Source organism: Schistocerca serialis, chromosome 12, assembly GCF_023864345.2.
Source record: "Schistocerca serialis cubense isolate TAMUIC-IGC-003099 chromosome 12, iqSchSeri2.2, whole genome shotgun sequence".
Lineage (NCBI taxonomy): Eukaryota > Metazoa > Arthropoda > Insecta > Orthoptera > Acrididae > Schistocerca > Schistocerca serialis.
In genome coordinates this window covers 134082307-134101507 of record NC_064649.1, presented here as the reverse complement: position 1 = coordinate 134101507, position 19201 = coordinate 134082307, and the positions used below count along the sequence as shown (strand labels likewise).

The window sequence follows — 19201 nt, the reverse complement described above, 5'->3', positions numbered from 1 at the left end:
GAGGTTATGTTAGATAATAAACTTTCATTAGATAACAAACAAGATCCTGACAATTCTTTTGATGCCTGTAATGCACATATATCATGTATAAAGTGCAATGGGGTACCCTATACATAACTTTTACAGCTTAATACGTTATTTCCCACATTTTACATACTGACCTGCCAGCGCTTTCGTTCGGTAAGTCACCTCATCTTTGTTTTTATATATAATTTTACATACTGTGAATTACAATACATCCCTGAGGATTAAAGTTGCAATAATTCAATACCTGTAACAACTCAGTTACATTTTCCTTATTATTTACATGTAAATACTAAATAATGGACATACTTGAGCCTTCGGACTGTATAATTTATCATTCAACATGCTGAACAACATGAATGATGAGCTCTGCAGGTTTCTTTGGATTCACACACATTCAAGTAAAGCACTCTCGAGAGAACTACAGTTCGAAATTACGATGCAAGGAAACAAATTAACATCGATTAGATTTCTGTTTTGACATTAGCACAGTTTTCATTTCATAATGCAACCCATATTTGCATGGCATCTTATATCCGTAAGACATCTTTCCCAAATTTAAATCAATTTTATACCAGATGTACATGTTAGGCTTGTCAAATAATATGAATAGCTTATCAGTCTGAATTTGTCTGTTTACGGTACTTACTTGTTCAGCACACCCATAGCTGACTTAGCCTTCTTCAAAAACTCTCAACTAAATTTCTGCTCAAAACACTTGCCTTTTGAACTGATTTTAAAATTAAAAATTTCTCCAAAGACGTTTCTGAAAGCATGGACCTGAACTGAGTTTTGGTCTTTGTAACTGTGCTAAAAATTCTCTCACATTCCGCATTACTATGCGGAATTGACAAAATAGCCAGCAACACCTTTGCAAGTTTATCATATTGAAGAACCCCATCAGCCAATTTCATCTGACCTACCAATGCCCACTGAACATCAATTCTCTAAGATGCCAAGTTGGTTTCTTCCAGCTGAAAGTTACAGAACTGAGAGTGGAGAATAGCAACTTTTGTATCAAGTGTTCACTTTCGCTAGCCAGAATATTAGGAAATCTATTTATGAAAAATTTAAGGCTGGAAAATGATGCTTTGCCAATTGCACAAATATTTGCAACTTCTGCATGCATTAAAACTTCATCTTTGAATGGAAATTTGCTTTTGTAATCACATGATAAGAAACATTTTCTTACAGACTTAAAGAATATAGTCTTTTCCTCGGGTTTCAAAGTGGTCACCAAACCTAATGTAGAATTCCCTATCGTCAGATCACAATCACCCTTTTGATTTGCTGGAGTGTCATAATCGTCTTCAATAAGAGAGCTGGAGGATTTAATAATGAGTGGTCTCACAAATCTTGCCATCACATTCTTCAATAGTTCCTCCAAAATTGACCTCAATCAGTGGGGCACTTGACCGAAGAGCTACATTTGGGCTCCTAAAGATAGGCATAAAACTTGAAAGGAAAAGTCTTAAAGATTTATGTAAATTTGATGACAGAAAAATGAACAGTCGTTCCTCACGTGATAAAGTATAGTCCACAGTGTCAATGGTTTCCTGTAAAACTGATAACTGGGCTTTTCTTTTAAGTGAGGAGTGTGGTGAAATCTTATCACAGTGCTCGGACTTGTGATATGAAGTAGACACATCTACATTTTGAGTGTGTTTTGAAATTATATAATTCTTCAAAGTTTCCACTTCAGAATCCTTACTTACAATTTCACTCTTGAACAAACTAACCAAAGGATCCCACTGCTCCAAAATCCAATCTAAACATCTTTTCAACGATAACCATCGTGTAGGCACAAGTTTTAGAATTTTCCTCATTTCTGTGTCATTTAAAGTTTGAAACTTTCAAAATTTTTCTTTCCTCTTTGCACTCCTTCCCAAATAATAAAATATGTCAATAATATTTTCGTCACCATTTAAAGGCAAACATACCGCCCCTTCTCAGCAGCAAGATTAATTAGGTGACAAGAACGGCCTGCAGTGATTAAGTTAGCAATTTCTTGCTTCAAACATCCTACCACACCCTTTTCTAGCCCTACCATTACAGAAGCATTATCAGCAACAAAAGCTAGACAGTTTAATGGAATACGGAATTCCCGTAAAGTTGAAAGTAGAAGATCAGCAATATTAGCTCCAGTGGCATCCCCTTTTCAATTAGACACAGAAAGTAGGCAATTTTGAATTTCAGGGCTGATGACCACAGAGCACAGTCAATCTTCCAAAAGTGATCCTCCGACAGCACCAGCCGCAGCCGAGACATGCACGTCGATGCTGTGCCGTGCATAGATGATGGACAACAGGTGTGTGTGTGTGTGTGTGTGTGTGTGTGTGTGTGTGTGTGTGTCATGTCTGGACTCACAAGCCCTCTTATGTGTGCGGTGGCAGCTGTATTATCTGCCACTGCTGCCCTCACGTTACGATGATCCTGGTGGGCATCTGTGCTGTGTGGACGTCCAGAACACCTCGTCTACGGGTGTAAGAATGTTCATGTGGCCACCGAGACCAGTATCGTCCAACATGTGTGACAATTCTTCAAAAAGACCATTGTGCCACTCAGAGGGCCACAATTTGCCCCTTTTCAAACTCACTCAGTTGGCTGTAGGAAGCACGAGTGTGAGTCTGTGGCATGGTTGTCTACTTACTTCACACATTTGCACCACACTGAACCTTCTGGCTGTGGGCATTCCCTATTAAGGGTAGATAGAGATGGTGCTGTGTCTCCGGTAGCTATGCTATGGCAGAAAATCCTAAGAAGTTTTGGTCTTATGTCAAAGCGGTACGTGGATCAAAACAAAATGTCCAGACACACTGTGACCAAAATGGTACTGAAACAGAGGGTGACAGACTAAAGGCCGAAATACTAAATGTCTTTTTCCAAAGCTGTTTCACAGAGGAAGACCGCACTGTAGTTCCTTCTCTAGATTGTCGCAAGAATGACAAAATGGTAGATATCTAAGCAGACGACAGAGGGATAGAGAAACAAAATCGCTCAAAAGAGTAAAGGCCGCTGGACCTGATGGGATACCAGTTCGATTTTACACAGAGTACGAGAAGGAACTTGCCCCCTCTTCTAGCAGCGGTGAACCGTAGGTCACTAGAAGAGCATAGCGTTTCAAAGGATTGGAAAAGGGCACAAGTCATCCCCGTTTTCAAGAAGGGACATCGAACAGATGTGCAGAACTATAGACCTATATCTCTAACGTCGATCAGTTGTAGAATTTTGGAACACGTATTATGTTAGAGTATAATGACTTTTCTGGAGACTAGAAATCTACTCTGTAGGGATCAGCATGGGTTTCGAAAAAGACGGTCGTGTGAAACCCAGCTCGCGCTATTCGTCCACGAGACTCAGAGGGCCATAGACACGGGTTCACAGGTAGATGCCGTGTTTCTTGACTTCCACAAGGCATTCGATACAATTCCCCACAGTCGTTTAATGAACAAAGTAAGAGCATATGGACTATCAGACCAATTGTGTGATTGGATTGAGGAGTTCCTAGATAACAGAACGCAGCATGTCATTCTCAATGGAGAGAAGTCTTCCGAAGTAAGAGTGATTTCAGGTGTGCCACAGGGGAGTGTCATGGGACCGTTGCTGTTCACAATATACATAAATAACCTGGTGGATGACATCGGAAGTTCACTGAGGCTTTTTGCAGATGATGCTGTGGTATATCTAGAGGTTGTAACAATGGAAAATTGTACTGAAATGCAGGAGGATCTGCAGCGAATTGACGCATGGTGCAGGGAATGGCAATTGAATCTCAATGCAGACAAGTGTAATGTGCTGCAAATACATAGAAAGAAATATTCCTTATCATTTAGCTACAATATAGCAGGTCACAAACTGGAATCAGTTAATTCGATAAATTATCTGGGAGTACGCATTAGGAGTGATTGAAAATGGAATCACCATATAACATAAATCGTCGATAAGGCAGATGCCAGACAGATTGATTGGAAGAATCCCAAGGAAATGCAATCCAAAAACAAAGGAAGTAGGTTACAGTACGTTTGTTCGCCCACAGCTTGAATACCGCTCAGCAGTGTGGGATCCGTACCAGATAGGGTTGATAGAAGAGAGAGAGAGAAGATCCAACGGAGAGCAGCACGCTTAGTTACAGGATCATTTAGTAATCGCGAAAGCGTTACAGAGATGATAGATAAACTCCAGTGGAAGACTGCAGGAGAGACGCTCAGTAGCTCGGTACGGGCTTTTGTTGAAGTTTCGAGAACATACCTTCACCGAGGAATCAAGCAGTATATTGCTCCCTCCTGCGTAGATCTCGCGAAGAGACCACGAGGATAAAATCAGAGAGATTAGAGCCCACACAGAAGCATACCAACAATCCTTCTTTCCACGAACAATACGAAACTGGAATAGAAGGGAGAACCGATAGAAGTACGCAAGGTACCCTCCGCCACACACCGTCAGGTGGCTTGCGGAGTATGGATGTAGATGTAGATGTTATCTGTTGGTCTACTACACTGAAATCTTTATCAGTACTGTAACCCCAGGTGGCATATGCTGTCATCGGATCAAAATTGACACTGTCTTTCCAGGTATACTAACATTATTTTAAGCATATATTACAGCCTGTTTGGACCACTTTTTCTCCCCTTAAAAAATACCAATGCTCTGGACCTCCACAAGAACACAATTCTAGTTTTCTGCAGTTTTACCTTTATTAGATTTGTGGTACTCTGAAATTTTGATAAAGGATTTATTAACCGTCATTTCCTAACTACTTCCCCACTCCCCTTCCCCTCCTCAAAACAACAATCAGGGCAAAGAGCAACATTTGATCCTTCTAACAAAGAAGTTACAGATTAAATGTCCTTATCATTGCCTACAAAGGCTTGCAACCACATACAATGTAGTGAGGCACTGTGTTTCTCGTGCAGCTCTAGTGAGACATTACCACGTGGATAGCACATGCAGCATCAACTGTGCAAGTAAACAATCCACAGCTGATGTGCAGATCCAGTTAACCTACGAGTAACTCAGACTATCCGAGTAGTGCACTCCCTCAGGTTATTACTCCGGGAGGTGATTAACAAGTCAGAGCCCGGCCGGAGCAAATGGAGCGAGGAGTCATTCGATAGCAGCAGAGTAGGTGCACTCAGAGTGGCTGTCACAAAATAAAAGCAAAAATGATTGCTCTCACTTGACAAGAAAAAGTAAGCAGACTTCCACTCTCTGCGATGTGGAACTTGATGTGCCTCAGAGATCAGCAATTTCTCCGAAAATACTATTGTGTCCATAATCACAAAATACATTACATTCACACGCACAAATGGTGAGCTTTGTTGTCTCAGTGGTTGGGTGCCAAGCACCCAGTTCAGGGGTGTAGGTTTCTGTCCCAAGTTGATCCTGGAATCTGGGATCTTTCTTCTTCTGTCGCTTATCAATTTTTTAACTGCAGCAATGATTTGTTAATGTGAAAAATGGTGAATTGTGCAACAGTTTGGAGCCCATGTTATACAGGGTGATCTACTTCTCAAGTAGGAAGGAGCCAAATGCCTGAGGCTACAGGACTGACAAGGAGACAACACACCAATCAGATTTTTGTAATTTTTGATATGTATGGTGCGTGAAGATCAGAACCTAAATATCAGTCCCCAAAAGCAGCCAATGTAGCTCTAAAAAAATTGCCAAGAAAACCAACTTTTAAGTTTTCTGTGCATGTTTAATATTCTAAAACTACATTAATTTTTTGACAGGCACTGTGGTGCTGAAGTAGGATGCTCACATGCCACATAAGGGGCATGGTTCAATTCCCAGCTGGTAAAAAATTTTTAAACAAAGGTGCATGTTCTACAACCATTTTTGTGATGTGTAAAATGCATGATGAGAAAAAAATTGAATTTGTAATGTTTTTCATTCCAAACAATCTTTTATAAAAGGTTGGCAACTAAGAATTAAAATGAGCAACAAATACTGGATGTTTGTTTGTGACATGTAATTATAAACTAGAAGACTTGCACTTTCCATAAAAATGGCAATTTAGTATGTGCTACTTAGCACATATTTTACGACTAAGTTTCAATGATGGTAGATATATGAAGAGCAGAAAAAAAAGAACAAAAAAATAATGACCGAAACAAGACTCAAACCAGCGATTGAGCAATTATGTCGAGAGCACTACTGATTGTTTTTCCCATCTCTATGTAATTCATGCTTCATGAAAAGGCTCACAGAACATGCACCTCTGTTTAAAACTTAGCACTGGCCAGGAACCGAACCCAGGACCACCGCGTGGCCAATGAGCATTCTGCCACAGCGCCACACTGTAAGTGGAAAAATTTATCTTACATCAGGGCATTAAAGACATTTGGAAAATGAAATGAAACAATAGCATACCAGAGACCTTTCAAGTATGAAACATTATGATGTGTAATGGTACTTGAATTGCGTAACCATTGCAGCACCTCACCTCAACCTCTCGATACCAGCAATATTCTACTGTGTTTCTGTAAAGCAGTTAACATATTTCTGAGACAACATTCAGATTTGATTTCATTAATGTAGAGGTACTCTGATACATCGATATGTTTATATTGCAATGATATTATTCTTATGTGAATTCTTCCTTTTGCCACTATGATCTTTGACGTACTTGTAACTCTGATTTTTGGGCGCGTAAGCGGTTATTAGAGAGTCAAGTCTTGGTCGTCATGTTGAAAAAGACGCAAATTGTAGTCAGTTTATGTAATGTGAACTTTAACAATGAGGAAGATATTTTCAAGTATGTTTTATATTGAGAAGTGATATTGCAACAAAAATAATAAAAAAGAAGTGTAACTTAAATTCGGAGTACTGATTAGTTTTGTACATCACCATGGTGCTAACTTGTAAAAGTTTAATCTTCAAGGTTGGTTTATGAAACACATCTATAAAACTTTTGAATATCGCAGAATAACACCTAGGCCTCTTTCCATCCGAGCTTGGAATCATCACTAACTAGATTTTTGACGATTGAGCCATGAGTTCACAACGAGACCAGCGTGGGAAACACGAAAAGACGAGTGCCTAGTTTATCCATTATTTCATGAAATGACTTTATTAACTGTGCTCTAATGACACCGGCCATATAATATAACTCTGATGCCCGAAAATGCAATATTTAGCAGTGTGAGCAACACTACAAATCATAATTAATTTTTGACCTTTGTTGTGGTAGGGTGGTTAGAGATGTACACACGGAGACTGAAGCGATGAATGAGAATTTGTACCAGGACTGGGATTCGATCCCAGGCCTCCGGCTCACTAGGTAGATACGCTAACCAGTACGCGACCCTGGCACAGTGGCTTTGTGCAGCTACATGGACTACCACAGCATGCTTCCCTCCTCAATCCAAATTCCCATTCACACCTCAGCTCACTTCGTATTCTCCCTAAGTTAACATCAGGAAAACGTCGAAGTCAATTTCTGGAAAATTTTTGAGGGTCGTATCTCACAGCTTTGGCCGATTGATATTTGCAATCTGAACTTCAAGTACCATAAACATAAAAAAATTACAAAAAATTTCATTGCAGAGTGGCCTCCTAAAAAATATTGTAAAGAATTGCAGGTTCAGAGAAACCTCCAGTATGAGGGCAGCTTTACTTTTTTTTTGTGGTCAAAACTAAGCTCAGATATGCAGCAGTTTTTGGCAACATTTGTTTTATCAGCATTAGGCCATGGGATGAGAGATATTTTGCCGTCTTCCAATGCTGGACACATCAGCAAGGGCCACAGAAATTCAAAAACACAAAAACAATTTTAGCATAAATGAAGGAGGACTGAAATTTGACAAGTTTTTTGTGGCCCTTGGTACTAAATAAAGCTCCTTAAGACATATTTGGGGAGCAAAATAACTGATGATGGTCGAAGTAGAGAGGATATAAAATGTAGACTGGCAATGGCAAGAAAAGCGTTTCTGAAGAAGAGAAATTTGTTAACATCAAATATTGATTTAAGTGTCAGGAAGTCGTTTCTGAAAGTATTTGTATGGAGTGTAGCCATGTATGGAAGTGAAACATGGATGATAAATAGTTTAGACAAGAAGAGAATAGAAGCTTTCGAAATGTGGTGCTACAGAAGAATGCTGAAGATTAGATGGGTAGATCACATAACTAATGAGGTGGTATTGAATAGAATTAGGGAGAAGAGGAGTTTGTGGCACAACTTGACTAGAAGAAGGGACCGGTTGGTAGGACATGTTCTGAGGCATCAGGGGATCACCAGTTTAGTACTGGAGGGCAGCGTGGAGGGTAAAAATCTTAGACGGAGACCAAGAGATGAATACACTAAGCAGATTCAGAAGGATGTAGGTTGCAGTAGGTACTCTGAGATGAAGGAGCTTGCACAGGATAGATTAGCATGGAGAGCTGCATCAAACCTGTCTTAGGACTGAAGACGACAACAACAACAATACATGTAGGTGTGGCTTTGTGGTCACAGACAACAGCCTGATGACATCACATTCCGACCATTGCCTTGACATGTATAAACAGCTTGTTTGAGACTGTAACACCTTTCTGACATTTTACAGCTCGTAATGAAGTCTCCAGCATTAGGAGACGAAACTTTAGACGGAGAAATATGCCTCACAACACCACCTATTGCCCGTGAAATAAATATCACCAAAATGCAAACAACAGGCAGGAAAGTTTTCACTGTAGGGCAGCAGCTCTCTATTTCAACGCAAGGCAAAATGACAATTACTTGTGAACTGTTGCAAGTTAAAAGTATTAACACTGCTTTTAATTTAAATTCAAATGGAACCTTCACCTCTTCCCATGCCCTTGCAACAGTTTCATTCCCCTAGAAAACAAAATCATGGAACCTGTGGTGTCACCGCCAGACACCACACTTGCTAGGTGGTAGCCTTTAAATCGGCCGCGGTCTGCTAGTATACGTCGGACCCGCCTGTCGCCACTATCAGTGATCACAGACCGAGCGCCGCCACACGGCAGGTCTAGAGAGACTTCCTAGCACTCGCCCCAGTTGTACAGCCGACTTTGCTAGCGATGGTTCATTGACAAATACGCTCTCATTTGCAGAGACGATAGTTAGCATAGCCTTCAGCTACGTCATTTGCTATGACCTAGCAAGACACAATTACCAGTTTATATTGAGATTGTAATTCATGTATCATCAAGACCGATGTTCACCAACTATGGATTAAAGTTAAGTATTCCAGAAGCTACGTACTTTTCTTGATAGAATAATTACTTTACCTGTTCCAGACCTCACGCCAGCCTGCGTGAGATTAAAACGAGTGCATTTCGGCCTCCTCTAGCAACACGGTGTTGGCTCTTCTGCCAACACTACATTGGCGCCGAGGATTTTGCGTTCATCTTGTTATTGCACTAATTTACTTGTGTCATGGATTCACCACAATCTCCAGATGTACTGTCCGAATTTTATCGCTTACAGAATCAGCAGATGCAGGCCTTATTGGATGCCCTTGGACAGCTCTTCCAAGGTCAACGTGCAATGCAAAACGATGCGGCAGCCGCCGCTCCACCGCTACCGCAGCAACAACACGCTGTTGCACCACCTTTTCGTCCTTTTGATGCGGCACGGGAAAGCTGGACGGAGTGGTCACGCCAATTTGGATTCCATCTCGCCGCCTACAGAATTCAAGGTAACGAGCGGCAGCCTTTCTTATTATCGTGTGTCGGAGTGTCCACGTACCGGGTGATAGTGAAATTATTTCCCCGACGCGACGTAGCAACTCTGTCCTACGATGAAATTTTGTCTACATTAGATGCATATTTCAAGGAATCAGTCAATGTAGTTGCAAAAAGGTATACCTTCTTTCATACAAAACGTACAGCCGGTCAAACTAATAGGGAGTGGGTTGCAACCTTGCAAGGCCTTACTAGGGATTGTGCTTTTGAGTGTGAATGTGGACTCCCTTATTCAGATACTATGGTGCGTGATGCCATTGCACAGAACGTTTCTGATGTTCGTATAAGGGAACAGATTTTGAAACTAGTCAATCCCTCCCTTCAACAAGTGATGGACATGTTGGATCGACAGGACACACTTGACTTTGCTCAGGAATCATTTGAAACTTCACCAGCCGTGTGTCACATTAACCGGCCCGCCGGGCGCGCTGCACGGAACAGTAAAAAGCCCTCGCGCCCGTCCACGCAGCTGCCGTGCAAGCAAGCAAATGCAGTGCTACAATCATGCCCGCGGTGTGCTACTAGACATTCGTGTGAGAATTGCCCGTCACGCCAAGCTATTTGCTTTTTCTGTAATAATAAAGGACATGTTCAAGGTGTTTGTCAGAAAAAGCTCAGATCAGAAACTCACAATCATTCCAGGCCCTTTGCTTCACGCCGGAATCGGAATCGAACCAAGAATACTCAGGCTCGTGAACCTTCGCCCATGGAAATTCATGTAGTTCATTCCACTCCGCCCAGTGCCACTCTCTCCAACAGTGACTGTGTTCATCCCACAAATAGTGTGCGTCGACATCGCCGGAAATCCCGTCCAGTCGCAAGTGATTCTGTACCAGTGTCAGTTCACGTTGCACGAGAGAGTCGCTCTTGTCGTCAGCAGGATAATAAACTTTTTGTAGACTTGGACATTAATGGCAACGTGATACCATTCCAGCTCGATGCCGGAGCTGCAGTTTCCTTGACCAATCACGACACGTACAAACAGCTGGGCACACCTCCGTTGTGCGCCGCAAATGTTCAGTTAAGTAGTTATTCAGGAAAAGCAATCCCTGTGTTACGACAGTGCAGCCTTCTTGCAACATACAAAGGACAAACAAAACTTGTGTCATTTTACGTACTTCATTCTTCTTCGGCAGTGAACTTGTTTGGTTTGGATTTATTTCAGTTGTTTAACTTGTCTATAGTCAATCAGGTCCTATCAGTGAACCAGACTGTGCCTTCAGACAGTGTTTCTCGTCTATGTGAAGAGTTTGCAGACATTTTTGCACTGGGCCTTGGTTGCGCTAAGAACTATAAAGCACATTTGGAACTGAAAGTAAACGCGCAACCCAAATTTTTCAGAGCGCGCAATGTTCTCCACGCATTGCGTGATGAGGTCGCAAGAACATTAAACGATTTGGAATCACAAGGTGTGATTGAACACGTGCAGGCTTCTCTCTGGGCATCACCCTTAGTAATTTTGCCAAAACCTTCTGGAAAATTGAGACTTTGTGTGGACTTCAAAGCTACAGTGAATCCACAATTAGTGATTGCAACTTATCCTTTACCCCGCCCGGAAGATCTTTTTGACAAACTGTGCCCGAATAAATATTTTTCGAAATTGGACCTAGCAGATGCGTACTTGCAAATACCGGTGGACGAAGAATCCCAGCGCGTTTTGGTGGTTAACACGCATCTTGGTTTGTATCGATTCAAAAGACTGCCATTCGGGTGTGCATCCGCCCCTGCATTGTTTCAGCAATATTTACAAACTGTTTGTGTGTCGGTCCCTACTGCAGCAAACTATCTGGACGATATTGTGATCTCCGGAACGACGGAAGAAGATCATTTAGCCAATCTCAGAACATTATTTCAGGTCTTGCGACAAAATGGTCTTCGCTTGCAGAAGGACAAATGTGTGTTTTTTGCTCGTGACTTATCATATCTGGGATATGTAATCAATGCCCAAGGCATACATCCCAGTCCCGAGCACCTCCGTGCCATACAAGACTTGCCTTTGCCGCAGAATTTGAAACAGCTACAGAGTGTGCTGGGAAAAATCAATTATTATCATCACTATGTGCGCCACGCCTCTTCCATTTCAGCTCCGCTTCATCGCTTACGCCGTAAAGGTGTTCCGTTCGTCTGGACGACAGTACGCGAACGCACCTTTCGCCAGTTGAAATCGGTGTTGCTTTCCAATACTTGCCTTACGCCATTCGATCCCCAGAAACCCCTTTTGTTGATGGTAGATGCATCGGATTTCGGGATCGGTGCTGTGCTTGTGCACAAAGATGGATCGCACGATCACCCTATTGCCTTTGCGTCCAAATTGCTCTCGTCTGCGCAAAGAAATTATTCACAGATCGAGAAAGAAGCTTTGGCTCTCGTATTTGGTGTTACTAAGTTTCATGATTTCTTGTATGGTTGTCACTTTACCATCATCACAGACCACAAACCTTTGACGTCGCTTTTCATCTGAACAAACCTGTACCTCCACATACAGCGCAGAAATTCATTCGCTGGTCAATTTTCCTCTCGTAGTACCGCTACGATATCTTGTATCGCTCCACTGCTAAGCATGGAAACACCGATGCGTTGTCCCATTTGCCTGTTGCTGAGGATAGAGCATTCGATTCTTCCGAACTTGCTTGCATGTTCATTGATTCGGAAACCGATGACGTGGTCGAATCGTTTCCGATTGACTTTCGTCGTGTAGCTACAGCCACAGCTGCGGACCCTGTCCTTGTTACCGTTTTGCGTTTTGTTGCCACGCAATGGCCCTTGTCAAAGTCACGGATCCAGGATCCGTTGGTTCGCCGATTTTTTGCTCACAAGGAGAGACTTTTTGTTCGAAGTGGTGTTTGGCTGTTGCGTTCTGATAATGATCAGTCCCGGGTCGTGGTCCCACGTTCGTTACAGTCCTCTGTCTTACGGCTTCTCCACCAAGGACATTGGGGTATAGTGAGAACGAAACAACTTGCTCGTCAGCACTGTACTTGGTTCGGAATCGATGCTGCGATTACGAATATGTGCTCTTCTTGCCCGGCGTGTGCCGAACAACAATCCGCACCGCCGCGGAAATTCTTTGCCTGGCTGAAAGCCACTTCCCCTTGGCAACGCTTACACATCGATTTTGCTGGTCCCTTCTGGAATGCTCGATGGTTGGTTGTGGTAGATTCATTCAGTAATTTTCCTTTTGTTGTCCGGCTGTCTTCCACGACATCATCTGCCACCATCCAAGCGTTGTCTGCTATCTCTTGCATTGAAGGTCTTCCACAAACTATTGTTTCCGACTATGGCCCACAATTCATGTCCGCAGAATTTCAGTCATTCTGCAAGGCCAATGGTATTCAACATCTGACATCCATGCCGTTTTCGCCTCAAACGGTGCCGCTGAACGTTTGGTCAGGACTTTCAAGTCACAGATGTTGAAGTTAAAACAGTCGCATTCTCGGGAGGACGCGTTATTGCTCTTTTTCATCCTCATATCGCTCTCAGCCCCGAGATGGTCGCTCGCCGGCTGAGTTGCTCCACGGTCATCCTCATCGAACCTTGATGTCTTTGCTGCATCTGCCGCATCGGGTTCCTGTGTAGCGGCAGACTCCTGCTTTTGCTCCAGGCGACGTTGTATACTATCGCATCTACCGAGGTTCACGGCGTTGGCTCGAAGGGCGCATTCTTTGCTGCCTCGGCCGCGCTATGTATCTGGTTTTGGGGGCCTCTGGTGAGGTGCGTCGGCATCTCAATCAGCTGCGCCTCTGTCGTCGCACGGGTTCTGCCGCTCCCCGTCTGCTTTCAGTGACGGTGCCGTCCGGTCAGCGCCCTGGGGACCCATCTACTGGCCCGCCTCATCCCCAGGTGTTACCGACGCTGCCTTCCATTTTGCCCCATGGCGACGCGCCGCCACCTGTTCTCCCGCCGGCGACGCCCGCAGTGGACGCGTTGCTGCAACCACCGGGTGCCTCCCTGGGTCACGTGCCGCCGATCGCTTCCCGTGACCAGCTGTCCTCCGACATGGAACTCTTGCCCGCTCCGGACCACATGGCGTCTTCGCCCGTCGGGTGCCCCACCCCGATGGAGGTCGACTCTTCGGACCCTCCAGTCTCTCTAAGGGCGCATACACCGCATGTTGGCGTGCATCCTGGAGTAGGTTTTCAGGCGTTTCCTAACTCCTCTCAGACCGAATGGCAGGGTGCCGGTGGCACAGCCCCGCCTGTTGTTAGGCTCCCCACCTCGTCGCATACGTCAACATGGGGTCCTCCCCACGGCGGGCGGGAGCCTTATAACACAACCGTACGCCGATTTGCAGGGGAGGAATGTGGTGTCACCGCCAGACATCACACTTGCTAGGTGGTAGCCTTTAAATCGGCCGTGGTCCGCTAGTATACGTCGGACCTGCCTGTCGCCACTATCAGTGATCGCAGACCGAGCGCCGCCACACGGCAGGTCTAGAGAGACTTCCTAGCACTCGTCCCAGTTGTACAGCTGACTTTGCTAGCGATGGTTCACTGACAAATACGCTCTCATTTGCAGAGACGATGGTTAGCATAGCCTTCAGCTACGTCATTTGCTACGACCTAGCAAGGCACCATTACCAGTTTATATTGAGATTGTAATTCATGTATCATCAAGACCGATGTTCACCAATTATGGATTAAAGTTAAGTACTCCAGAAGCTACGTACTTTTCTTGATAGAATAATTACTTTACCTGTTCCAGACCTCATGCCAGCCTGCGTGAGATTAAAACGCGTGCATTTCGGCCTCCTCTAGCAACACAGTGTTGGGTCTTCTGCCAACACTACAGAACCAAACACATTTCCAAGCATAATTCACTATTACTTATTTGGATATTTCATTCCCTTACATTCAAAAGATAGTAGCAAATTTTTAAAAAATCATATTCTCTGAATTCATGAATATTTGAGGTGAAAGGATTGGAAAGGAAAAAGGATGTTTAAGAGATAGGAAGTAAATAATGACTTGCAGCTGCATGCGGCTTTGCTGCAATCCAACAGTGGGTGTTAAACTGGGAATCAAACCCAGATGCTACACATCTCTAGAACAGTTATCTTAATTACCTCGGTCATCTCTCAGACCCCAATTCCAAAATTCCTGCTCACCACACTAACACCGCCATCTGTTAGCCCCCTTCTCGCAGAGTTCTGATTTCCGTAGGATTTCGTGTGCTCGTTGTGTATCTGCACTGAAACGTGCCACAATGAATTGTGCCCATGTATTTATAGATTTAAATGGTGTCTGCCCTTTGGACATTCTAAGTGTGCAATAGCTATTTGATGGAAGTTTTAGTGAGGGTGCACAACCAGTGTGCGAGTTGTTACGGAAGTCTGAAATCTGTGAGTAGAAGTGATGAAGCAATTAGGAAGTTGGGAATCGAGAGAAAGTTTATCCGTACTTCTGTACCAAGTCTTAACTGGATGGGCGAAGAGGTTAAGACAACAGTTCTAGAGATGACGAGCATCTGGGTCCGAGTCACAGTACGCTACAAATTTTGAACTTTTGACGTTGCATTACCGCAGTCTCCTGTGTGGCTAGATGTCATTATTTCCATCCTCTCTCTTTCCCATCCCATTTCCTTTCCATTCATTTCCACCCCAATTATTCATGTATATGTCCCAGCTGCTTCATTGCGTGTTATGTCTGTTCGACAGAACAGACACCGCTCATATCTATAATTCTCTGAATGTCTTCCAAAGGCAAATTTTAAAAAGTCAAACAAGACTATTTAAAATTAAAGAACTGCTGCTATCTTCTGAATGCATGGGAATAAAATGTCCAAATTCTTAATAGCGAATTACGTATAAAAACTGACTTTCTATTTGTGAGATTGTTTTTATTTCCTAGTACAATCAAATTCTTGCAAGGGTATGGAATGGTTTGAAGATAAGAAGCACACGCAATAAAATAATTTTTGAAGTTTTTTTCACTTTCTGGCAAATCCAGGAAGCGGTCAGCTTTATTGCGTGTTTGAGCTTCTCCACACTTCCTGTCCGACCGGGGCAAGTCAGAGTCTCCGAGCCAAATAGTGCAAAAGCTGCAGCTGTGGAAAATCTGGTCTGCGGTAAGTGCCAACACAGCCACACTGGAACCAGTTTCAAAAAATCGATAAGATAACATTAAAATTACACTAACTTGTTGGTAGATTTATGTAACTGGTTATCATGGAGTCAGACTGTTCCAAAAATGTTCAAATGTGTGAAATCTTATGGGACGTAACTGCTAAGGTCATCAGTCATTAAGCTTACACACTACTTAACCTAAATTATGCTAAGGACAAACAAACACACCCACACTCGAGGGAGGAATCGAACCTCCGCCGGGACCACTGTTCCCACTTTTACATAATAAATTCCACTGTTACTGTTCCAGCACAACACAGTACTCAGTTTATAAACAATTAACAACTATTTGTCAAATTTTGTCTCACCTGGAGAAACCCCAAGTCTTATATCTGTCACAGTCAGATCCAGATGCAAGCCCTGACCCTCAGGAGTTGATCCAGCTAGAGTTATACTACAAGGACGAAGGATCTGAAATATAAAAAGAAAATTGCCAACAGGGTAGTCTCTTAATCACATGTTCCATACTTTTGTACAAAGTCTTAACTCCTTAACATAACAATTTTAATTTCAAATTCCATTCTAAAATGTTTTCATTAATGAAGAACAGCCTATAATCAATGACATTGCATACAGACATATAAAGACAACTTTTAAAGCTCAAAATAATGAGTTACAAAATTTTGAAGATCACAAATAATAAAATCCTCAGTTTACTTGTGCACTGGACTTTGACTAAAATATCTTAAACTTGAAGTCAGTTTTTAGTGTCTGTGTAGCTCTGAAGTCTAACAATGTATTTTCAATCTTGTCAGTGAAGATATATCTCGGAGGAGGTGGCTCGAGTGCAGTGGATGTATTTATCTTGTACCACTGGCGGGCATTTGTCGCTCAACTGACGAACTGTCATCACTTTCGGTCTCCAAAGAAATAACACTGCATTTTTCTTCATTCTCTGAGCTGCTAAATTCAATGTCAGACTCAGGATCATTCTAGTAATCCTTTTTTGAAAGCATTACCTGAACAACAATATAGGAGTGAGACTGAAAAATCATGTTTTGTTGTTGAGTATCGAAGTAAAGACAATATCTAGTGGCAACCACTACAACCAAAGCATGACAGCCAGGCTGTAAATGTAGTACCAGATGTTCTCTACAGCTGAACACACATTAGTGCTAAAATGGATATAAGCTGGGTTTTATTTTTTCCAAGGTGTCTTCCTAAGTTGCCCAAGTATACTCACAATTTTAAGTTTCTGTCAAAATAACAAAAACGAGATAACTCGAGTTCAACGTCAAGGGGTTAAATCATCAGAGGGCCACACTATACCTGTAACAACTGACTAATGTCATTGCCGCTGTACCACTTCTAACCACAAGGCAGGGTAGCTGGAACAAAGATGACAGCAGCCTTCCAGTTAGGAGACTAGAGCATTACAATGTTGAAAATTCTCTGATGTTTTCAAGGAATGAGGGCAGAATATTCCATCTACTTAATTAGTGTGCCTGTCGACAGCAATAAAATTTAATTTTAGGGTTCAATCCGACTTTAAATGCAAGTTAATTTTTGGTTACGCTACAACCTGACTGTTGTTAATATTGAATGAAACAATAAGTTTACTGTTACTAGTGATGGAAGGAATGAGGCAGAGATCCACCTCAGTCAAAAGTCACTTCTGTAGCTACAGATCAAGTTACTTCTATGGGCAGAAAAAAAACCAATGGTGCTCTATCATTGTTGGAAAAAAACCATTGATATAAGATCCGTCATACTCATATCATTATACCTCAAGAAGTAACATACACAGAAAATTTGTTTGCATCTGTTACAAAAATAATTAATTTCATCAAAGTGTGAGACAATTAGTTAAAGTTCTCGACTTGCTTAAAAGAATCGGAAAGTGAATACTGAAGTTTGTCCCACTGCATAATGGTAAGCTAGCCATTGTGCTGCACAATTCTTACAAAATTCTGAGACTTGAAAGGATAAATAATTCCGTTTTTAATAAATAAAAATCAAGAGAGAGACTACTTTTTTTGTCACATGGTTGCAAGAATTATCCTCCATGCTTGATATAAAAATACTTACACAATTTTAATTCAAAACTAAATGAAAAGTTAAGATCAGTACGAGCATGTGTGACTTCATTAATGCTAGAGCAAGCGAACCACTTTTTATAACATGAGCAGGTGCGCAATGTACTTTGTACATGTGTCACGAATAGCTATCTTTACATTACCAAGGTCAACACGTATGAGCAGTATCATAATTACATCTCAGCATAATTGTGCAGTGATAAAATAAACTTACATATACTAGTTAAACCACTGTTTAATTAAACAACAACAAAATAACCTTTCATTATATCAGTCTATTGCTGTGTACAAGGTTTACCACACAATAGTAGCCCACTCAAAGTAGTAAACAGTGCAGCTGCTTCAGATCCCAGCCAACTGCTTATTCGATTGCTAATTATTTCATAGACAACTGTCTTATAGTGGGCTTGTGCTGCTAGCTCGCAATCTGAATCATTTTCTTGTATAGGTCATATTTTTTTTCTCATCTAGCTCACTGTTTTATTTTATATTACACTGTTTTCTTGAACGTTGTAATGGATCATATTATTATTATTTTTTCTCTCATTCTTTATATTACCAAACAAGAAAGCGCTGGTAGATAGAGACAATAAAAACCACACAAACACACACACAAATTTCAAGTTTTCGCAACACAAGGTTGCTTCATCAAGAAAGAGGGAAGTAGAGGGAAAGACAAAAGGATGTGGGTTCTAAGGGAGAGGGTACGGAAACATTCCAATCCCGGGAGCGGAAAGACTTACCTTAGGGGGGAAAAAAGGACAGGTATACACACACTCGCACGCGCACGCGCGCACACGCACACACACACACACACACACACACACACACACACACACACACACACACAGACATATGTAAAGGCAAAGAGGTTGGGCAGCAATACCAGTTGAGGCAGAAGTACAGAAATGATGTTGAATGACAAGTGATGTATGAGGGTCGGCAACTTGAAATTATCGGAGGTTGAGGCCTGGTGGGTAACGGAAAGAGAGAATATACTGAAGGGCAAGTTCCCATCTCCGTTGTTCTGACAGGTTGGCGTTAGTGGGAAGTATCCAGATAACCCGGACGGTGTAACACTGTGCCAAGATGTGCTGGCCGTGCACCAAGGCATGTTTAGCCACAGGGTGATCCTCATTACCAACAAACACTGTCTGCCTGTGTCCATTCATGTGAATCGACAGTTTGTTGCTGGGCATTCCCACATAGAAAGCCTCACAGTGTAGGCAGGTCAGTTGGTAAATCACGTGGGTGCTTTCACACGTGGCTCTGCCTTTGATCGTGTACACCTTCCGGGTTACAGGACTGGAGTAGGTGGTGGTGGGAGGGT

At 42.5% G+C, this 19201-nt stretch overlaps 1 protein-coding gene across 1 annotated transcript in view; it reads right to left on the bottom strand.

Moving 5' to 3' along the window:
- Positions 1-19201, bottom strand: part of LOC126428046 (intermembrane lipid transfer protein Vps13) — a 487343-nt gene that overhangs the window by 251218 nt on the left and 216924 nt on the right. The window contains exon 31 of the mRNA XM_050089923.1: positions 16144-16246. Within this exon, the coding sequence (XP_049945880.1) occupies positions 16144-16246 (103 nt within the window). The remainder of the gene's footprint in view (positions 1-16143; positions 16247-19201) is intronic.